The sequence below is a fragment of the Argentina silus genome, assembly GCF_951799395.1.
Source record: "Argentina silus genome assembly, chromosome: 3".
Taxonomy (NCBI): Eukaryota; Metazoa; Chordata; class Actinopteri; order Argentiniformes; family Argentinidae; genus Argentina; species Argentina silus.
The window spans coordinates 14,426,968-14,450,587 of NC_139657.1; the positions used below are offsets into that span (position 1 = coordinate 14,426,968).

At 44.9% G+C, this 23,620-nt stretch overlaps 3 protein-coding genes across 3 annotated transcripts; all 3 read right to left on the reverse strand.

Annotated features, from left to right (window-relative positions):
* Positions 1-6,890: 6,890 nt before the first annotated feature.
* LOC310802172 (uncharacterized protein) lies at positions 6,891-12,767 on the reverse strand (the record flags this gene model as incomplete). The annotated part of the gene is made up of 1 exon (XM_083666464.1): positions 6,891-12,767. The coding sequence occupies one exon, from the start codon at positions 12,765-12,767 to the stop codon at positions 7,977-7,979; it is 4,791 nt and encodes a 1,596-aa protein (XP_083522590.1). The 3' UTR covers positions 6,891-7,976.
* A 1,510-nt stretch (positions 12,768-14,277) lies between these two features.
* LOC310802173 (uncharacterized protein) lies at positions 14,278-15,482 on the reverse strand (the record flags this gene model as incomplete). Its single annotated transcript, XM_083666465.1, has 2 exons — positions 14,278-14,296; positions 14,539-15,482. 2 exons carry the CDS (start codon positions 15,480-15,482, stop codon positions 14,278-14,280), a joined length of 963 nt encoding a protein of 320 aa, XP_083522591.1.
* Positions 15,479-20,132, reverse strand: LOC310802174 (zinc finger protein 469-like; the record flags this gene model as incomplete). The annotated part of the gene is made up of 2 exons (XM_083666466.1): positions 15,479-15,489; positions 15,830-20,132. The coding sequence occupies 2 exons, from the start codon at positions 20,130-20,132 to the stop codon at positions 15,479-15,481; spliced, it is 4,314 nt and encodes a 1,437-aa protein (XP_083522592.1).
* Between the last annotated feature and the right edge of the window lie 3,488 nt (positions 20,133-23,620).

The following is a 23,620-nucleotide window of genomic DNA, read 5'->3' on the forward strand; positions in this document are numbered from 1 at the left end:
TGCACCAACTTATCTCTCCACCCATCTCCCCTCCTCCCTCTCCTTTCCTCCCTCTCTCTCTCTCTCTCTCTCTCTCACTCTCTCCCTCTTTCTCTCTCTCTCTCTCTCTCTCTCACACACACACACACACACACACACACACACACACACACACATGCATGGACACATACACACTCACACAAAGGAGGAAAAGTGTCACTATGGAAACAAGGAGGAGAGATTCTAAAGCTACCTCTTGAGAGGAGAGTTAAGACAACAAAAAGGAGTCCACAGTGTGACTGGCAGAGTAGCAGCAATATTCATAATGTCATCTCTCCCTAATGTCTCCCTTTCTGTCACCTTAAACGTCAAGATCAACCAGACCTGTCAACTCCTCTTCTTTTATGAGTCTCTCCTTTGTGCATGTGTGTGTGTGTGTGTGCGCGCGCGCATATGCACGCTTGTGAATGTGTGTGATTGTGTATGCATGTGTATCTGTGTGTGATTGTGTTTGCCTGTGCTAGTGTGAGACAGTGTGTGTGTGTGTTACTGTAATGTGCAGATAAATGTGTATGTGGTTCTTTGGCAGCTGTGTATGCGTGGGTTTTAGTGTAATATGCACCACACATTCCTTTAATAGGGCTAATCCATTTTAATCCCACCTGCCACTGTTACCTTACCATGATGAATGTAAGCCTAAATGAGTTGAGACATAGAGAAATGCCCGTGGAGGATAGGAGAGAAGAGGCAGAGGTAGTGGTGTGTGTGTGTGTGTGTGTGTGTGTGTGTGTGTGTGTGTGTGTGTGTGTGCGTGCGTGCGTGCGTGCGTGCATGCGTGCGTGCATGTGTGTGCAAGCATGTGTGTGTGTGTGTGTGTGTGTGTGTGTGTGTATGTGCAAGTGTGTGCGTGCATGTGTGTGTGTATGTGTGTGTGTGTTTGTGTGTGTTTATTAAGGCTCTGCACCACCTCAAACTGGTTTTTCTGCCCAATCCTTTCAAGGCTATTTCCTGCAGGTCTGTGCTGGGTCACCCTTGTCCTTAGTGATGTCTCCTTCAGCTGTAATCAGCACCATGGACAGCAACATGTAGGAGCTCTCCCTAGAACACAGGCCGGGGATCAATCTCAAAAAGAAGCTTCATCTCCTTGCCTCTTCTCCTTCAATCACACTGATCTGAAATAATTGGATTGGTGAAAATCATGATCCCCAGTAGGTGATATTGCTTTCATCTAACAAAATATTTATCAGTACAGACAAAGGAAAGGAGTCAAGGAGAGGAAACCAATTTAGACGACTGAGGCTCAACCCATGCATCCTCATCTGTGAGTAAAGCTTTGGAGGGATTACAACACCCCAGGTAGGCGATACCCCAGTCTTTCTCCATGACGACTGTTTCAAAAAACCCTGATTAACAAGACTGATAGAGAAACAGTCTGTTGGGCCGTGTAAAGCAATGGCTTAGTCTAGCACCTGCCACAGAAGATAGACACTTTCTAGTGCCAAGGTGTCTCACTGACTGGGGCTTCATTAAAAAACAGAGCCAGTCTGAAAAACACAGAGCGACAGGGGCGATCGCAAGAGAGAGAGAGTAAAAGAGAGAGAGAGAGACAGAGAGAGAGAGGGACGGGGGAGGGAGGAGGGGGGTAGACATACTGTACGGAGCGAGTGAGTGAGAGAGAGACGAAGAGAGAGAGAGAGAGAGAGAGAGAGAGAGAGAGGAGGGTGCAGATAACGGGAGGGGAAAACCTCCTCTCCGGTAAGGATGATGTCAGTCTCTGCAGCTGAGCCCCAGTCCCCGTCTCGCTGGGTTGAAGATTCACTCCTCCAGCCCCAGTTTGGGAGAGACAGGGAGAGACAGACAGTCTGCTCAATGGAGTCATGCAGGTGCGTATATACCGAGTCACTATCTATTTTGGGTTCATTCATTATTGCCTTTTGTTGCATGTTGAGGGACTTCTCAGATGCTGGCACAGAGTCTCAAATATTATGCTGAATGCATTCTTCATCTTTAATGTAATCATTTTGTGTCACATCCAACACAGAGTGTGTGTGTGCGTGCGTGCGTGCGTGTGTGCGTGCGTGCGTGCGTGCGTGCAGGCGTGCATGCGTGTGTGCGTGCGTGCGTGTGTGCGTGTGTGTGTATGTGTGTGTGTGTGTATGTGCGTGGGTGTGTGAGTCAGTGTGTCTGGTTTGGTGATTGTGTGAAGGGGGGGGGGGGGGGGGGTATCACCTTAGACAGTCATTAATGGAAAGTTTCCAATTAAGAGAGATGACTCATTGTCCTCTATTTTAATCCTCTATGGGGAACAGAGCTTGCCTCACTTCCTGTAGATCAGAGTATGAGTTTATCAAAGATGAGGACATGACCATGAGAGTGATGAGAATCCCCCATGGTGTGGGGATTGTGCAAGTCAGGAATGATCACTACGGTGAGTGCACCGGCAAGGTAGAGTGGTTTTAAGCTTGTTTTGTCACAGAGCTGTCTCTGCCTATGAGTGGCCGTGCTGAGTGAGAGCTGTGCTTTGTGGGATACCGGTGGTCAGACAGGTGGCAGTGGCACAGCTGTGGTGAGTCATCACCCTGTTGCATATGACACCCAGACACTCTGGGTCTCGGCTGCTTCCTATTGTAGATTGTCGACATGGTTACTGTGATTTACTCGTTGCAGGAGCATACGTGGTCAAATAGTGAAGGTAAATGAGTGTCCCTAACGGACAAGTTCAGGTAGCTGTACGTTTTCTGTTGTCAAATATTTGCTAGCGTTTAAAGCATATTGACTGCGCCTTGATCAGTAACAAATCTAGATCAGGGTGTTCAATAGGCAAAAACAGGAGAAAATGTACCACGAAATAAATAAAAAAATGTGCGTCCTTATTGGACAAGGTCAAGTAGGGCAGTGCTTCTTCCGTTTTCAAATGCTCTCAGGCTGTTGATCTAACAGGCAGTCAGACAATAGAGCAGGTCACAGACCAGTCTCACAGGCAGTCAGACAATAGAGCAGGTCACAGACTAATCTCCCAGCCAGCCTTTCACACTGTGTGTTGGTGGACTACTCAATTAGTCGCAGCATGGATTACACTCTCTGAGAGGCTCTGAGAAAGAGACACACTGAAAATCCAATTGCGCCACATCAAATGTCAGAGCAGATCCTTCACATTCACTATGACGACCACGGAGAACCCAGCAGAGAAGCTGAGAGAATGCGGGTTGTGGGTGTGTGATGCTGGTGGAGGAGGGGTGGAGAGGGGTGGAGGTGGGTAGAGAAGGGTGGAGGGGGTGGAAAGGGGTGGAGGGGGCGGATGGAGGTGCAGGGGGGAGGATGGGGGTGGAGAAGGGTGGTGACGGAGCGGTAGGGGGGATGTGGGCTTACTGACCATTAGTGTTTGACATGAAAACGTCAGAACGGGGAATCTCTTTTCTTATCTCATTGAATGTATAGACCTTTTGTTAGATGTCTACTGTGAACATTTATAAAGTGTGTGCACATGTACATTTATATAAGTAATATCTTTCTATTGGCCCTAAGGTTTTATTGATGTGTGATACCAGGTTGCCAATCAATCAATCAATCGGTTTATCGGTTCCACTCTGGAGCTGAAAACCATTAGAATGTCATTAAATACCGTCTTTAAACATGAGACATTTGTGTTGACATACAGAGTCAGAAGTAAATATTCTAAAGATTAGCCAAGCATGGATTTATAGAAGGCTTACATTTAACAAACTATTCATTTTTTGCCCTTTCTGAAATATGTCAGATAAGCGTATTATGGCAGCACTTCTTTTGACGCAAGCTGTTCAGCGCCAATGTTCCGTCTGTACAGACACAGAGGCCAGCCGAACCAACAGGCAATTGGTTTGTTTGCATAGCCCCTGCAGAGCAACCCCATTTATTTCTCTAAACCTGGAACATCAAACAGGTACTTTTAGCTATTGTAAACAGCCTGTTCCCTTTCTGCAGCTAACAGGAATGACAAATGTTCTTGTAGATAAAGGCTCCATTGGCAGTAAAAGACCATGGCTTCACACAGAGATCCTATTAATTAGAAGATCTAAAGGATGTAAGACTTTGTGTAATGTTTACTATTCCACATTTCCAGAAATGACTCTGATCTGTTGTTGGCCCATTTATTTAGTATTGCCTTCATCTATTAATTCTTATACTGCATCTACTTGTTCATTTTGATGCTATTAAATGCCCTAATTCCTTTGACTGGTATTTTCAGGTGGGTATCCTGAGGGAGCTTTTCCTACGTAGTTACTCATCAGCACTCTTGTATGAAGATTTTGGGGGAAGACTGGATGTTTTGATGGTTGTCGAGCTGAGTTAGTTTGATGTCTTGATTTCAAAGACTCCTTTGTCTCCTTTGTTCACTCTGTGGGAACTTGTTTGTTATTGAATTATTCATATCTGTTCACTGTATGTCTTAAAAACACCACAGTGACTTCAAACATCGTCCCTCTGGAAATCATAATTCTCTGCGTATGATGTAGACAAGGTTTTCCCAGATTCAGAGAGGGTTTGCACTCAGTTATTTCTGTACTTCATGCTTCATCTCTCCCTTCTATCTCTCTCTCTCTCTCTCTCACTCTGATGGCTGAAACCCTGAATCCCGATAGAGGCAACCTCAGTGCCCCTCAGCCTCCATGTCATTACCGCTGACCAGCAGTCCGTCTCTATCTGCCCCTGATCTTTCGACCTCCCTGAGAGGCAGCCAGCAACAAACCACACAGCCACAGATAGAGATAGTGATGGGGGGAGAGGGGAGATAGGGGGAGGGGAGATAGGGGGAGGGGAGAGGGGGGAAAGGGAGGGGGTGAGAGGAGATAGGGGTGGAGAGAGGGAGAGGGGAGAGGACGGACATGGAGAGGGATTGGAAGGTGAATGTGTGGGGGGTGAGTGAAAAAAAAAGAGAAGGGTGAGAGGGAATGAGGTAGGTTAGATAGAGGGAAGTAGAGAGAAAGGGAGAGGGAGCAAAGAAGTGAGGGGAGAATAAATGAACAAGAGAGAAAAGGAGAAAGAAAGAAAGATAGAAAGGGGAGAAGGAAATTCGAGAGAGGGGGAGAGGGAATGAGAAAATGAGAGTTTAGCAGGAGAGGTAGAGTGGCAGGAGAGGTAGAGTGGCAGGAGAGGTAGAGTGAGTGAGAGGAGAGAGAGTGATCAGATGAGAAAGGGAGAGAGACCGAGAGACAGAGCGAGAGAGAGAAAAAAAGAGATGCTATTTCAAGGCCAGACTTACTGATAATGTCACTCTACTTCAAAGTGCAAAGCGTTCCTGTCACGCTCCTGCTTGGCTGCGCCTCTGGTGAATTCCCTCAAAGATCAGATGATAAGATGCGGCGTAACGGAGGTGTGCAGCCCTTGCACGTTTCATTTGACATGTTTCTAGGCTAAATTGTGACAAAATGTGAACTGATTTCTTGTTTAATGTTGTTGTAATTAACATACAGGTGCTGTCCAGAGGCGCTAGAGGACTCCTGCTGAACACCAGGCAAATTAGGTAATATAGTCAAGAATTAACATGCCGTTTTATATCAGATTTAAGTCAAGGCTGCCAAACAATAACATGTCAGCTGAGTATGTTGCAGAGGTATAAAGCATCCTGACATTGAACATTGATATGTGGAATGTTGATATGATGCATGTTCATTTGGATCGTCTTTGGTTAACTCTTTGATAAACCTACACCAAAAGATTCAACTTGGCTTTCTTACTTTGCAGGTTTTTAGATGCAATTGAAGGGGAATCATTTATCATGATAGGCAAGGTAAGGTAATCAATATTTGCAAATTGATAACGAAATTACATTTATGAAATGACCTTTGGTGACAAAAAGATTCGATTTCAGATTGCATTTCAAAATAAGTCCATCATAGTCGCATGAAGCCAAATGAGTATATGGAATATGACAGAACACACACTATTGTGATGTTTTGAATGGGCCATTTGCCAACTGATGAAGGAGTGTTGAGAGGACCACTAGACTCATGAACAGCAGACAGATGACTGACCTATAGAGAGAATCCATCTGGACAAATAATGTCAATCCACTCACACCAGGAACACCAACAATACAATGTAATCTATCTTCAACCTCTAACTCTTCTCCTCTCATGCTGTGGGTCTACTGTAGTAAAGTAATCACATTTTCCTCTGGGACCAAACAATGGTGTGAGTGAACAGCATATGTTTTACTTCAGACAGAACACTGTTTATTGTATTCCCCATAGCTGGGTCCTTGAGCTTGGGTCCTTGAATGAGAAAATAAGCTCTCACTTTTCTCCTTGTCTGTCTACATTCATTCTCTCACTCAATCTATCAATCTCTTCTCTCTTTTCATTCCCTCTCCACTCCCAGGTTGGTGGGTCATTTTGTGGATGACGTCAGCACCCCCTCCACCCCCCCCCCCCACCCCCCCCCATGCTACGGCATGTCTGCCGCATGTGTCCTATGGCTTTTTATTCCTATGTGATGACAGATTGGGCTCATGTAGGAATAGAAGCCACTTAACACACGGTGAGAGAACAACATGATGGCTGCTTGGGGAAAACAGGAAGTGATCCAGTCCTACTCGGCCTGCTTGACAGTCCCATACGACTTGTATATATGGTTTGATGAATGTCACTGTTTCTGCTTTCATGTTCCCTGTAGTAAACATACATTTACGCTCATCCTTTAGATAATGAGGTAGCTCATTGAAGTGCTGAGGAAAAATGAGTCAGACTTTGTTATGGTTGTTTCTGCACCTGTTCTTGCCTCTAGGCACAAATGGCCTCCGCTGTTTCCAATTTGTGAAACTGTGGTGACAGCGACAGTCTGCGGGGATGGATGTTGGAACATGTGCAAAAGATGTCATAAACAAAGGAAGAAAAGAGCGTGGAGAGACCAATACAGATCTTTAATAACCAACTTGACAAGAGGCACTTAGTGAACCACTTTACAACCTACAAGAGGCATTGCATTTCCCTTTCTTCTCGCTCTTTAATTCTGTTGCACATTATTAAAATAAAACTTTGACATTGAGCATTGCACCGGAAATAATCTACCTACAATATAATACAATATAAGATACATATAAACAAGATAAAGCACCTTTTTTGTCCTAGTAAATAATATTCTTAATTAAACACTTGGACAGACACAAGAGTGTTTGATTGGTGTGTGGTTATATCAGTGCATGGGAGGAACTCCTAATACAGGTCTCAGGACTGTGAATTGTCCTTGTATGCACCTGAGGTTGTACGACAGAGGCTTTCCTAATTTCCTTTCCTAAAGACTTACAGATGAATACTTTGTTGTAATGGAAGTTGTACACAGTATGTTTAAGAAACTACAAAGAACCAGCACAAACAGTTGGATGAATGAAACGGCTACAGATCTCATGTTCCCTTCAGTTAAAGGACATTGGTGTTCACATTACAATAAAAAATATCATAGCACCAGTTAATGTTTATACAAAAAGCTAATACAATGAAGGTCAATGCAGTACAGTAAGGTAAAAATAATACAAAAAGAGTATTTTTTTTAAGCATATACAAAAGGTGCACTGACATGGTCCAGGTCAGTTGGGATGTCATTTGGTCCTGTTGCATAAAAAACAATATCCTCTATGAACATGTGAATGTGAAAATGTCATGCATTATTTGGAAAAATATTCTGTTTTATTTTCAAGTATTCTTTTTTCTTTCCTTTTCTATAAATGAATTATAGTCTCTGAAACTTATAATGTTCACCCTAAGAATAGCAGTAATAGTCAATGATTTGCCCTACTAACATATTCATTCTAGAATCATAAACTCTTCTCTGCTATAAGTCCTCACATTTGTGTAATAAAAACATATTTACAAAAGAAGAAGACATAAAGTGACTAAATAAGTATTCTGAAGAACATTTCACAGAAGAAAGCCATGCAATCTCAATCATGTTCATGAATTGTCTTGATCATCTGTAAAGTGAACATCATTATAGTCTCTTTTTCACAGATCCCTCAACCCCCATCAGTTTATTGATTCTGAAGTGTCCTTCCTCAAAGGAATCTTAAAGCTTGTGAGCTTTTGGCCAAACAGCTGGCTCAGGAGGTTGTTCTGTGACTCTGCTGTCCGGTAGGCATGGGTCTCCATTGACCTAACCCCTGTCTTTGGCCTAGACTTACTCAAGGAATTGTTCATGGGGGGAGTGGACACTTTAGAAACTGGGAAATGCAGAGGCCGCCCAGGAGGCCCCTTTTTGGCTTTGTAATCCCCATTAAGATGATGCAAAATTTCTGCTTTCTTTGGTGTACAGTTATCAAGGGAAGTTCTCTTTGGTTGCAAGCCTAGACTCCCGGTTTTGTGCTTGGAGACTATTTTGTTGCTAACCACGTCGTCCCTTACAGAGGAGAGCACTGGGTAGTCGCTAGGGCCATCAGATTTCCTGTGCACAGAGGGACTCTCACACTTGCTGGGACGGAATTTCTTTTTGGTCCTCGCGTCGATGCCAAGGTTCTCTCGCGTGGCAGGCGAAGAAACCCTCTGCAAACTGTTAGGTGATTTCATCTCTTTCCTTTTCTTCTGTTGTCTCACAGAGTCCTTGTCCTCACTTGGGGTGGAGCCCATGGAAGTTAGCTTGGTGTGGAAGACTGGCATTGACTCTATAACCCTTGGGCAATTGGTAGAGTTGTGTTTAGTGCTTTCACTTGGCTTGGTTGGGGAGGCTTTGTCCTTAGCCTGGCTGCTACATTGCTGCTCAGAGCCATTAGGTGAGAACAGGTCCTTTTGTTTGTTGTCATTGTTGTAATTGCTGGTTGAATGTTGCCCTTGCTCATCCTCCCTCATTTGGTCCATGACAATGGCAGATGTTTTATGCTTTGTAGAGGGATGGTGGAGGTCATGTCCATGATGTGAATCAGGTGTCTTTGAGCTGTTGATCATGTTTTCATGGACTCTGATGTACAACTCTTCATTAGATGTAGTTGAATCTCTCCTCTCCATCCTTTTCTCTTCAGCCTCAACTGTGATAATCTGAATGCTACCCTCCTCTTCAGCTGCACCATTCTCTTTTGGGGCCAACCATTGTGACATGGTCTCCTCTCTGTTACAGAGTGAATCATCCTCCTCCTTCACATCACAGGGCTCTGTGAAGGATTTGTCATCGCCCTCACATATGTCTCTAATAGGCAGCTTAAGCGAATGACCTGGGTCAATGTCCTCTGTTTTGGGTGTAGCAGTGGAGAGGCTCTCACATTCTGAGGAGCCCATGTGAAACGAACAATGCTTCAGCTCTCCCAGTATGTCAGAGTAGTCCTCAGCGATGTCCTCAGTCTTCACACTAGCATCATTTGTGTCTGTGTTATATTCGGCTGCACTGGTCTGTGTGGAATCTTCCGTTGTGGGTATAGTGGGTTTCAGGGCCTGCATCTCAGTGCTCTGATTTAAGTGCATTGAGGCTATGCTGGCAATGCCACTGTCTGAGCTGTTTTCCTGTAGACTCTCAGTAAGAATCTTTCTCTTCTTGCTTGTAGGCAAATCACACTCTTCGTCTTTTGAGGCAGATGCTTTGATAGGTCTGAGAACTCCTCTGAACTTGAAGATTTTGTTACCCCCTGATAGGTGTTTTTCCATGTGACGGTCAAACTGCTCTTTCTTAGAGAATGTATAGTTGCAGGTGCTACAGATGAATGATTTCTTAATTACATGCATGACATCTGCACACAGCTCACAGGTGTAGAGGGTGGTATGCTTTGAGTCTAGCTCATCCACCTCCTCATGCTCGCTCTTTAGGTGATCTTTCAGTTCCTGTGGTTCTTGATAGGAAACTGGGCATTTATGACACAGGAAAATCTTGTGTAAATTGTGCACCACAAGGTGTCGCTGAAGCTTGAACGGTTTGGGGAACTGTTTCCCACAGTGGTGGCAGTCTCTGGAGGGGTCTTTACAATTGGGGTGCATCTCCATGTTCTTTGGCGCTGTCTCTGTTTTGTGCAGCACCTCGACTGGTGTTAGTGTGTTCTGTTTCACACTTCCTCCACAACTACTTTTGGTTTTGATAACTTTGGGCTCAGGACCCTCTGTAGTTTTTGCCTCCTGCTTTGTGGTTTCTGTTGCTACTTTTCCCTGCTCCTTCCCGGCTACCTTACTAGACTCTCTGTTGGCTTTGCTGGGGCGGCGCTGCATGATGGAGGTGATAAAGTTCTTCACAGCAGTCTCCTGCATGAAGCAGCCTGGCATGCCTAGCATGGAGCTCTGTGTCTGGCCCTTGCGTGCGAACTGTGTGGCGTGCTCCCGTAAGTGCTCATTGTACATCCAAACATCTGATATCTCCTTCAGACACATGCCACAGGTCCAGATGCCTGCCTTGTTTTTGGCATGTTTCTCCCTAAGGTGGTCCCTCAGCTGCTCCCGGGAGCTGAATTTGCGCTGGACACACATGTAACATGTGGGGGGAGGAGAGGGGTTGTGGGATAGCTTGTGGAAGTTGAGCTCCCCCAGGGTGAGGAACCAGGTGAAGCACACCTTACACTTGTACTGTTTGTCCTTGATCTTTATGCTGCCATCTTGACGTTTCCTACCCCTGCGCTCTGTGGGCTTCTTGGGCTTTGCAATCTCTTTGATCTCCATGTCATCAGGGACAATGAGTCCAGCTACTGAGATGTCCTTGTTAGAGTCAAAGAACTGGATTTCGGGAAGTTGGAATGTGGTATTGGGGTTCTGGATGTCAATGCTGTGGAAAGGAGGCACGTTGTCTGTGCCACATGGCTCCTCAGGATAAGGTGCAGAGGAGGCTATGATAGGGCATGGTGTGGTTGAAACTTCAGCTTTACATGAACTTGGGTCAGGAGAGATCAGAGTATCTGTAACAATACTGTTCAGGTTGTTGGAGCCACTCCATGCTATTGATGCTTTGTCGATAGTGCTCTCAGTTGGACAGAGGAGATCACTGCCAAGCTCCTCTGTATTGTCATGAATATCCTGGTGGTTTATATCTCCTTTCATGTCAACTACTTTCTTGGCATCGCTCTTTAAAGTGCTATTATGACACATGTTCAACATGATAGCATCATCAATAGATATCGTCTCATATTCACAATGCTCATTTTCTGTATATTGGTCTTTCTTTTCTGGAAATATGTCAAGAGAAGGATATTCTTGAGCTATTGGTGAATCAGGTGACAGTTTTTGCCTTTTGTTTCTCTTGCCATAAACCCTTGCACACTTTTTCCTTTTCATTTCCTCATCTCTGGGGAATAACTGAGAGAATGTGCTTTCATCATCAAGGAATGCCTTTAAATCGGGGCTCAGTCCAGGAGGACTAGCAGGGGGAGATTTAAAACAGGAGAGGGGATCAACCTCATCTGTGGGGGAACAGTTTTTCTCACATTTAATCTCCACTGCAACTTCTCCCATTATATCTGTGGCGAGGCTCTCATCTGAGGTCTGTTGCTCACACATCTCTTTCATATCTTCTGATATATCTCTGGACTCATCATACTCCCTACTAATATCCTTACTAACAGAAACTCCATAGTCCATACTAACATCTGTACTAACTTCTGTTACTCCATTGTCAATCTCTGGCAGAATTGTGACTTTCACCTCCTCTGTATCAATTTTGCTTTGATTCACATCCATTGTCTGGCTGAGCACATTTGTCTCCTCTGTTTCAGATGCGGACACATCTTCAATGCCACTGTTAACAGCAATAGTGAATGGGACCTCTCGCTCCTCTGTCACATTGTGGTTAACATGGGAATTCATTTCTTCTTGTCTCTCGGGTGACTTGCAGCTGCCTTGCTGTACTCGGGTTTGAAATTCAGGAGTTATAGCTTGTAATATGTCTGTTTTTAATATATTGAGAAGCTCATCTGAGAAAGGGTCAGGCTTTATGTTCATCTCAGTGCTTTTGGTCTTCCGTGCTTTGTAGCTTCTCTTCACTTTTGTCAGCAGAGGAGGCATTTTCTGGCCTATTTCATCTGATGTCATTGTCATAGTTGTTTCACTTGCAGTGTCCTCCAAGACTAAATCTGTTTCCCCTTGTTTTGCAGTGAGTGAGTTATTAATTATTTGAGGGCAGTGATTCTCAGAAATCCCATTATTTCCTGTTTGCAAACAGGCTTGTATATCCTGAAGCCCTATATCACCTTTATGTGCTGTGTCAATACATTGCGAGGGCTGGTAAGTGTGTATTGATGGTGCATTTTCCAGTGGGCCTCTATCTGTCCTGACCAAATGTTTCATGGCTTTATGTCTCTTTAATCCTGGCACTGTCCGGAAACACATGGAGCATATTTCACACACAACTTTGCCTTGTTGAGTTATGTGTGTCTGTGAACTTGTCTTTTTCTGGAAGGTGTCTTCCTCTAGCTTCTGGGAGTACTGAGCTTCCACTGCTATTTGAGGTTCTGGTTTGTTTGATGGTGATGGCGATGGGCATGGTAATGGAATTGTGGACTCATTCTCACAGATGATGAGTGGTTTGGGAGTGTGCTGATCATCTGAGATGTCCTCTATCGAAGGAGGGACATCTTGCTCACAAGGAACCTCATGAATATCCAGGATCTCTGGGTCCACTCTCTTCAGGAGGTCAACATGCAAGTCCAAATAATCAATAGTCGCAAGGGGAGTAGGGCAAATATCCAAATCCTCCTTTATATTGTCAGTTGATGGAGAAGAGCATTTACTGGGAAAACCCAATGGAATGCCTGGGAATTGTAGGTTGTTCTCGATGCTGTTGTTGCCCAAAGATTCATCCAGTTGGCTCAGCCTGGCTGAGTGCTCTGGACTCATTGGTAACTCTGTGTCTATGTCTGTCATTGTTTTATTTGACATTGGTGCTGTGTCATGACTCAGATCACAAGGTTCACAGTCATCTCTGGGGCTCTGCTTATTGGTTGGCTCCTCCTCCACTCCGCTATTGACTGGGGAGATAGGAATATAATCATACTGATTCAGTTGCGGAGGCTCATCATTGTAGTTCAGTGGGCTTAGTTTAAAATTGTACAGTGTGCCACTCTTTGGGAGGGCATCTAATACATCAGATGGCTCTGTTATGTTGGTCAAAGGAAGCACAGAGGGGATGCTGGCTTCAGTGCTAGAGATTTTACTCTCTGTGATTCCTAAATCCAGTTGAGGAGGACTTATTAAAGAGTACTCCATCTCAGCTGTTATTCCTAATGGTTCATCGTTATGCAGTGCTTCTTTGGCATTTAGGTCATCACAGCTTTCTTCTCTGGGTGATTGTATGTCTTGCAATATGCTCTGTGATTGACCCTGTTCTTCTTGCATGACAGCGCTCTCTGTGGGTGTGTGAGGAGAAATTGGCTGAAAAGGAGTGGATGGTGGAGCAGCCTCCAAAGTGAGGCCCTGGCTATCATTTATCTGCAAATCCTCTCTACATATTGAAATCTGAGCAGTTGCCATAAGGTCAGTAGGAACTTGCTCATGGATGTCTTCAACATTTGGAATCTCTTCTCTTTCTTTTTGGATGGTCTGACATTCAGGATCTATTTCAGTTGTTGCTTTGTCCTCAGGGGTAGATATGTGTGCATCATTACTGAGAAGGTTGTCAGGCTCTTCAAGGACCAACATAGTGCTTTCACCATCTGTGGTTTCAATGTTGGCAAAGGGTGAGCTGTGCCTTGCATGTTCTGTATTGGTCTCCATCAACAGTGGACTATATGGCTTATCTGTAACCTTCTCCATAGAGATATGGGTAGTTTGATTAGCAACATCATTCTCAGGGGTGCTACATGTAGGTGGAGCAATATGGCTAATCAGCCCAACCTGTGTGGTAGTGTTAGATTCAATCATGCCTTCCTCTTTCATACATGCTGAATTTCCTTCCTTCAGTTCTTCAGTAGATGGTGAACAACAGCCAACCTCAGGGTTGTTTTGGATCTCTATGGGTCTTTCCTCACATGCATTTTCAATTGCATCAAGCTTATTGTCAAAGTCATCATCCATTTTCTGCTCTGCTAGGTTGGAGACAACTGAGGGAGGACTCACAGGCAGAGTACTGAGATTGATGTCCTCCACTGGCCCTATTTCTTTATGATCATCAATGGGAGCATCTAATAGATCAGAAAGCTCTGGCTGGTCACCAATGTCGTTGTGGATTTTGTCTCCACAGTCCTCCATGTTATGTATATCACAGGTCTCCTCAGTCACTTGTGGATTATCTACTTCCATATTTGAACAGTAAGCACCCTCTATCATACTACTGACCTCAGTGATATCTTCCACCATTGATATTTCTTTAGGTTCTGAAGTATTGTTATGGTTTTCTACAGATTCACTTGACAGCAATGAAATAGCCTGTTTTGCATCAGATGTAATGTCTGTATCTTCAGAGAGAAGAGGCTGTGTCTCATTCATAATGCTTTCAAAATTCTCCTCATTAGGAATCACGTCCTTTTCACTATGATCTTTGTCTTCAGCTGCAGTGGTAGCTTGACATTCACCATGTAGCTGTTCTGGGCTGTTGAGTGCAGCAATGTTCAGCTCCTCCAAGTCAGGTGTAACAGGATCTTTTCTGAAAATTGAATCTGAAATAACTTCAAGGCTTTTCATAAGGTTTTCAGCATACATTTTGCTCTCTAGAATCTCCTCAGATTTCTCTATGGCAGTTCTCTTATCATCATCTGTTTCCTCAAGTTTGTGGTCCTCCTGGTGCAGTTGCTCTTTTTCTGCATTCGAGGCTGTGGTTATGATACTGTGTGCATCATCCTCATTCTCAGTCAAATGCTCAAGGACACCTGGTTCAGTGTGAGTTGGAGTATGGGGACTCTGATGTCCATCCATCAACTCAAACTGGAATGGACTAGACCATGGTAGACCCGGTTCAGTAAATGGCTCTGATGGCATGCTTGATACTGCCATTGCCATGCTTTGCACAGGGCAGCCTATATCCAGACCAGTGTCTTCACTATCAGATTCATTATCCAGTCGCAGTGGGGAGAACTTGCTCATCTTCAGCTGTTTTGGAGAGTTTTCAGTGAGCAGTTGTGGACTACTCATCTTAGCTGTCTGGAGCTGATTTTCTAGCTCTGTCACAATTCTCTTTATCTCTAGCTCATCTTCTGACACACAGCTACTGAGATTTGCACTGTAGTCCATTATTTTGTCTGGCAGAGACAGAGGAACATGATTGTAATCTGATTTCTTTTCATTTGATCTATCAGAGTCATCTTTGTACTGTGATATCTCATCTGGTAGCATTGGGCTGACATCCACCATCAAGCCCCAGTCCCTTTGTTCCAGGAAAGGAGAAAATGATGATCCAAACACCTCCTTTTTGTCACTTGTGGGCTCTAATGAGTTGAAACCATCTTTATGTAATGGAATGTCTGTGTAGAGGCCATTGTCAAATCCTGCCACTGTGAGGTCCCCAAACATTGATGATGTGTCAAATGAGAGGGGAGATTTCATGAGACTCTGGTCTTGCTCTAGGGGATATGGGATAAGATGGCATGTTTCTTTCTGTGTCAAGGGCTCCTGAAGTTCAGTTGGAGACAGGCACACTTCGTTCATGAGTCCACTGCAAAGAGTTGTGGTCTTGGGAACTAATTTATTGACTAAATTAATTGGCTCTTTCAAGGGGTAGATGCTGTCACTTTGTTTTTCAAATGTAGACATTTCTGATAGTTTTGACTTTGGTGGTATAGCTTGGGACCCCCCACTTTCTCTTCTTTTGTGTACTGATTTTCCCTTTGAGATTGTTTCATTGTTCTTATGAGAGCTAGTTTCTTTGTTATTGTTGGCGGCAGGATGTGATTCAAGCTGATGCAGTTTGAGATCAGTATTAATGGGATGAAGATGTATTGATTCCCCTTTCGGGGTCTTGATATCTATCCTCAGTGGTGTAATTTTGGCAGAACTTGCTGTTAGGATGATTTCTCTGCTGCACGAGCCCTCCTTCTCCCTTGAGGATACATCTGTGTTTCTGCATTTTTCTAGTTTTTTGACTGGACCCCTCACCTTAGGTAGTGCTGTTATGGGATCGTCATAGTTTGAATTATGGATCTTCGAGGCCACTGAATTGTCTTTGTTAGCAGAGAGGAGAGTCTGATAACCATTATACCTTTTGGTAGATTTGGTGAATGTCAGTGATAGATGTGTGCTTGATTCTTTACATATCTTTTGTGGTGATCTCTCATAGGTTTTCTGCTCTGGAGAGTCTTTCCTCCTGGTCTCCATCTTTTTCTCACAGTCAGAATCTGTGTGGTCAGTGCTTTTGGGGCTGTTAATGCTATCGCTGGAGATACTCACAGATGTGCTGAGTTCACTGCTAGTGGATGACCTACTGCCCCTCCTCACAAGTCTCTGATGGGAGCCATGTTTCTCTGGAGAGAGGGAGATGTCCTCAGCTTTCTTGACCTCAAAGCACTCCTTTGACTCATGCCTCCATGCTGCCCTGTCCCTTTCACTCCTTGCTCGCCATTTGCACTCTTTGGTGTAGGTGTATTTGCAGCGATTGCTTTGGCTCAAGCGGCCTTGGCTTGCTATCTTCACAGGCTCACACTCATCATCTGAGTCTGAGACATAGTCATACTCCCCAAATGTAGGGTTCTGCACTGTGGGTGTCAGTCTCTCCATCACCAGTGAGAACTGGAGATTCTTAGTACCTTTCACAGAGAGCTTGTGTAGCTTGTTTTTCTGCTGTACTATTTTGTGAATGAGCTCTTTGCTCCAAGTACCTGCACCAGTCCTTTTCCTTTTACTCTCCCTTGCTGCAATTCTTGGACTTGTAGAACTTGTGTTGACAGTGGAGGCTTGGGATGGGGTTGACCCCCTCAATGAACTATCCTGATAGCTTTTGACTCCACATCGTTCTGAAAACTTGCTGGATAGTAGAAACCTTGGAGCATTGGTGGTTTCATCTTCACTCTTGCACAGCTTGATTGCCTGTTTCACTTTGTTTTCCTGCTCCCTGGATTTTTCTCCTGAGGCCATCCTTGAATTTTTATGAGAGACTTCTTTCTTTATGTTAATTTTCTCGTCCTGCTTCAAATTCAGAGGAGTCTTCTCAAGTTTGTTCTCTGTGTGCTTGTTATCTGTTTCAAGGCTCTCAATGTCAGAGTCATAAAGATATTTTCCTTGTATCAGAGAGCTGTCATCATCTGTAGCTTGTTTGCTTTTGCTCTCAAAGACCATGAAGTCTTTGGTTTTCAAAGTCTGCCTGTTTGACGTTACTTTGACAGTGGTGAGGTCATCGTCAGCAAATGCATCTATGAAGCTGCTATCAATCTCTGCATTGTCTGATTGATAACCCAGTCCATTTAAGGCTTCTGTGATTAGGCTGTCTAATTTTGCATCCTCCATTTCTAAGTCAGGGAGAGAAACAGGAAGGTTGTTGGCCCCTGCGAACAAGTTGAGTTTCATTGGGTCTTCCTTGGAGTCTCCTTTTGTTTCACTGTCAGACATCAGCTCCCCATTTTTATTGAGCCCTAACAGGGAGAGATGAAGATCAGATGGTAACCTTGGCATAGACACACCTTGACACAAGTTGGTACTAGATGATGTAGCTTTTGACATATCTGTGTGGAATTTCCTTGTGTCTTCTACTTTTGACATGTCTTTGAAGTCATTCTGTGCAAATGCATGTTGTCCACAGTATTGCTTATGGCCGAGGAATGAAGCCAGGTTAGTGAAGTTCTGATCACACTGCTTGCATGTGAGAAGCACGTCCAGTTGGTCGAGGTTTGCTGTGGCTAAAGAGGTGGCTAATAGTTGATGTGCAGAATACGGTGGTGGAGGTGGATGGTGGTCTACTCCAAAGCTGTCCATATAACCCTTGTTGCCATCCATACTAGTCTTTGGGTGTCCATTGTTTTGCAAGTAGCTCATCATGTCGTCTTTTGCTCTCTCTGGGGCGTAAGGGAGGTTTCTGGAATTGTCTGAATGAAAAAGGTGAGGGTTTGTGCTGAGGTGATCTGTAGGTGCCTGTGCCTTCACTTGGTGCTGGTGATAGAATGGAGGGGGAGGTCCAGCCTTTGTAATCTGGCTATCCTCAGAGCTGAGGTTGACAGGGCTGGTTGAGGCTGGTGAGAGGGAGGAGCATGTGCTGCTGGAGTTGGGATTATGGACTGGGGAGGGTAAGGGGGATTCATAGGGGGATACCATCATTAGCCCCATGGGTGGGACCTGTAATGGTGGGTAACCATAGGTTCTTGATGACGCCCCAGGAAGTGATTGGTTTAGTCCAAAATATATAGGCTTATTCTTAGAGTCACAGACTTGTGCATGGCTTGTCTCTACTTTAAAAGATGATATTGTACTGCAGCTCTGTTTGACACTGTCTTGCCTTGGGTTTGAGAAACCCTCACTGATTCTATTGTTTTGGAATGAGTTGGGGCTTTTCAGTGATCCATTCTTATGTGATTTACTGTCTTCCTGCCAGTCAGAGGGTGACACCAAGTAAGTCATCTTTTGGTTGCTTAGTTGCCTAGACAACTCAATCCTGTTTTGGTTGGGTATGGCAGAGGTTAGGCGTATCTGTTGCCAGGGCATTCTGCTGCTTTTGGATGTGTTTGGCCTTTGGTCAAGCGCTGGCTGGCTCTGAAACTGAAACTTATCATTCATATTAGGATAAGGCATAGCGTTTTGTTCAACTGGTGAAAAGGCCTTACTAGCTCCCTCCCAGGACTGTGGTAATCTACTATGGACCTTGTTGTTGATGCTTTTGTCAAAAGGCACTGAGCCCATGTGGATGTTATTGAGTGGAGGGCTATTGTAGGCTTTGTTTGGGAAGTGCATTTGGGAGCTTGGACCTTGTGCAATATTTCTAGCATGGTGTACACTGCCTTGAACACGTGTTCTCTGATTGGCAGCTCCATCTTTGGGGTGGCAACTTGTCTTGCTCCCTGAGGCGAGGGCTGCATCCCTATTGTCTTGCTGTCCAAAAGCCTCTGTGCTCTCTGGCAGGGCACTCTTACTCTGCTCTGATTGCTGAGAGCTAGAGCCAGAGCTTTCACTACTTGCTGAGTCCTCGTTCAGGCCCCTGGGGCAGTGCATTGAGGAGGATGCCCCTTGTGGAGCTTGCAGGTACTGTGGAGGCTGTGGAGGATGGGAGTAAGATGACCTATCCTCTGACTGCTCATTATTGAATTGAGTGTTGTTTTGAACCACATCCTGCCCCTCCCCAGATGTCTGAAAGGAAAATGAGTTGTGGGTCACCTGTCCAGGAGCCAAGGAAGAGTCTATATAGTCCTGGGGTTGGGGGTTCTGATCACAGGGAAAAGGGTCTGGGGTGGAGTCCTCAAGCAGCTGGTATCCATACTGAAATGGCAGAGGCACAAAGCTGCCATTCGCCTTGTTTGTCTCTGGAAGAACAGTGGATTTTTGTGACGAAATCCCATAGTTAGCACCATTAAAAGTCCTCTCTGGTGACTGCCATGAATTGGAGGCACTCATCTGAAAATCTGGAAAGAGCAGTTGGCTGCCAGGCTGTGTATTATTGTTCTCCATTGGGCCTGGTTGCTGCTGCTGCTGTTGCTGAGAGAGGGGTGGGTGGTGTGTGGATGTCACCCCTGTGGAGCCCAACGCCTGTGAGGTATAGCTTGGGGTGGTAAGGTTGGAGGAGGTCTCCTGGAAGCAGCGGCTGAAGTTGAGCTCCTCCTGCTGCAGCTCCGCCTCTCGCTCTGGTATACTGGGCACGTGGAACCTGTAGCTGCCCGAGACTGGGCCTCGGCTGGCCTCCAGCTTCTTGGGTGGCGAGACCTTCTGCTGTGGGTAGGCGATGCCAATGGTGGGGTTGGCGCGTGGGTTTGTGATGCTCAGCCTGTACAGCTGCTGCGGGTTGCCACGCTCTGATTTGCCCGACCGCTTGCCCTTGTCACGGTTTCGGTTCTTCCCAGTCGGGGACTGGGGGCTGCCCTTGCCACCAGGCCAAGTCCTGTCACTGGAAAATTTAGGCCTGTTCTGCAATGACTTGAAATCAATCTTCCCTGCCTGCTGAGGCCTTATCACAGCCTCACGCTGCTGAGTATAGTCCCTCTCCTTCTCTACAAACGTGGTCACTCTGCTGACTGTCCTTGTCTCCGTGCCTGCGCTTGTGAAGTGCTCTGAAGATTCTTTTGTGGTTTTCTCAGTGAACTGCTCCAGTGCAGTCCCCTCATCCTGCAGTTTGGACTCAGCATCCAGCTCTTTGACAGCGTACCTGCGCTGAGTCTCTCCTGCCATGGTGCAGACAAGGCGTGGTGTGAAGGCCTGGTCCTCAGAGGCACTATCTGGGAGGCAGTGGCATAGTGCTATGGGAGTCTGGATCAGTAAGCTTCCAGTGGCAGGAACGGCAGGGAGAGGGCTGCTCTCTGCACGATCATCTCTTCACTTTCATCACGGACCTCTGATCAGGCATCAGCATTCAGGAGTCCTATAAAGAGAGAGAGAAGAGAATGGGGGGTCAGATCAAAGCTTTGTTTTCTGAAGAACACAGAATAAAACATTAAACTTGTATTACATAAGTAACATAAGTTACATAAATCAGCTGGGGTATCTACTAATCAAAACCAACTGAGAAGGATGGGAGGTGAGTGTGTCAGTGTGTTCCATCTTTTGCCAGAAGAGAGCAGCATTGCCTCAGTTTTACATCACAGCACTGCCCATACAGAATACAAAGAGCCAGTGTTATATCATGGCTGGATTCTTAGATAAAATGAGGTGATTCACACCCAAAACCAGATACTTTAGATATAACTATCCAAACAGTATAAACTGACTGATCTGTGATAACACAAACACGACACATTTCAAACAATATTTCCTTTCTTGTATACTGTATAACGGTACTGTACTGTACCTATTGTGTGGATGCAATGAACAGATACTGTAACTGGATAAACATCACAGATACACACAAATAATGATGCCGCATAAATCATCTGACTATGGAAAGAGTTTGATCAAGCTATGTGAAGGCTGTGGTTATGAGGATGAGGAGGATTCAAAGCTGAGAAGGCATTGCCAATGAATGAATCATAAAATCCCGGAGAGCCACAACACAATGACAGCCTGTTCTGATGGTGAAGAGGGGTGCAGGTTTAGATCATGGAGGAATATCAGGGATTAGTCAGTGTAGCTTTAGACAGTGAGGAGGGTGGGGACAGTTACGTTTGTTGCCTTTCCTCAGGCATCCCAGACACTGCTTATGTCCTGGTTTACTTTGGCCCTCTGCTGCTTCGTTTGAGGTCAGACCAGAAGCAGCGAGGAGAGTTAGCAGCAGAATGTAATTTCTGTGCCTGTTAGCCAAAATCCCACCCCCACTCCCTCCTCTCCTTCCCCCTACCTAAGCCAACATTTGATTTCAGTGACAAAGTGAGGAAAATGCTGTGTTTGTTCGCTGTGTGTGAAGAGCCCCTCCCCCAGACTGAAGTCTGTGACTCTCTGCTCCCCAGCAGACCACCACAGACACCAGGCAAAACACCCTATGACTGCGTGGACTCTTTGTACTTATATATATAAGACCATTTGGGGACAGGGAGAGAAAATAATCACACGCCAACACTTGCCTCGCAGTAGGAGAAGCAATGAATGTGGGTATTTTCCCTCTCAATAGCTCATTCGTTCTCTCAAACAATCAGTTGTTCAGTTGTCTGGCAATAAACTATTTTGGCCACTGACTCACTAATTCATCCAATGATGTTTATAAGTCCCGTCTCCATCAAGTTGTAAGAGCAGGAGAAGTGACTCTAATGGCTTGTGGGTAACTCTGATAGCTGAAACAGGATTGGTTAAGTGGAACCATGGAGACGCCTAATGAGTTGTGAAAAAAAGTGATGGTAGCTTTCATGACCTGGGAGGAAAAACATCTGGAGTGACTCCACCTTCTCAGAAACGTTGTTATGGTGCCCCCCGGGAGTCACATTAACACCTACACCTGCTTTAATTCACCTCCTCTGTGGACGCGGGTGTGCACATATTTGTGTGTGCATCTGTGTGCGAGATCTAGTTATCTCTCTAAAAGTATATATTGTTTGGCTTCTCTACACACACACATGCACGCACATTCAGTCCAACCCACAATTAGGGACTCCGGTCTTTCCCTGCCCTGTAACCCACAGGCCTATCCCTTGACCTCCATGCTCCTGTGACACGCATGGCTCTGCCTCTGTATTTTTAACAGCACAGCCCTGGTCTGTAATTACAGAGCACTGACAATGGCTGACGATGGGCGTGGTGACCGTACTCAGGAGGAGGGGGAAGGGCAGGGAAGGGAAAGGCCACTTTCACTGACAGTATGGCCCTATGGTCCTCCTAACCAGTGATACATTGACAAATTAAATGTCTGTGTGCAGGGTAGTACTGTGTGCTCAAGGTTGTACCTAACAAAACGTTTTTTTTGTAATAATTATCATCCTTTTTTTTTAAAGAATTATTTCAAAGCACTTTGATGCTTTGATCACTTTGTGTTAAGTGTTTTGTTTGTGATGCCTCCACTTTACTGTATCTGAATAAACTGTACTCTGAATAACCAGATAAAACAAAAGGTCTCTTGTTCACATGGACAGATCACACTTGACAGGAAAACTCTTAACCCTACTCTGATTTATTTCCTCTTCTACAAATGCTCAAATAGAAAGGCTTTTGATAGATCCCACAGGGTTAGTATAAATATCAAATATCTGTCAGAAATCTGCAGTTGAAACAGACAAATAGGCGAGCAGAGGCTAGCCTGGGGCCGGATTAAGAACACTCCTTGGAGAGAAGCCTATGAAACCAAGAAAAAACCTATACCTCAAAAACATATACTTGCCATTCTTCTGCATTTCTCAAGTAATAACAATCCATCTCCCTCTTGTGAGTGTGTGTCATACGTTACAAAATAGACCCATGAAACATTCTTCAGGTGAATGGGAATGGATAGATTTCCCACATATAACCAGAGGGTGACACTCTGTATTGGTCTACATGGGCTGTTTGTACAGTTTGTAACATGTACATGTACAAGTGCCCTTGTACATTTCAGAGACACACCTACATTCCTTCCCTTCAGACCTCAGCACTCAGGATCTGATAGGATCATCTGCCATACCATTGGTGCTGATAACCCTGACAATGGTGATGGACTGAAATGCAGGAATCCCCATGAACTCCTGCAAAACAATACCACTTTCAAGGGAAACACAAATAAGATCATGATGAAATAGCTCTCAGTTCTGCCCCAACACTTTTGTAAAGCACAGGGGATAATGTCTACTGGCCTTTGGGATAATGTCTGCACGCTGTGTTGACTGCTTTACAGTGCAAGTGAGACGCACAAGAGTGAATTGAGTAGACTCTGGGGCCCACTACAGTAGGTCTGTAGTCCCATAAGAGACTGTTATAAAGCCTGGAGGTCATGACCCTGCCTCGGGAACAGACAGGAGGACAGATCCTGGGATTGCACTCTTAGAACTAACAGTCCTATATGGAACCACATGATTTTTGATACATGTAAGGCACCCCTAAAAGTGTTATATAGAACCATTTTACATGGTTCTTATGAAATAACCATATGGGGTTCTCTAAATGGTTCTAATTACAACCATGCATGGTGCCATTTATGAATCATGGTATAGATGGTTACACTTGATAGTCTAAAGAATCTTAAATGGTTCTATAATTGGTTCTATTTTGTGGATATATTTGTAACTAGTAGAAGTAGTAGCCTAGCGTCAGGAATAATGCAGAGA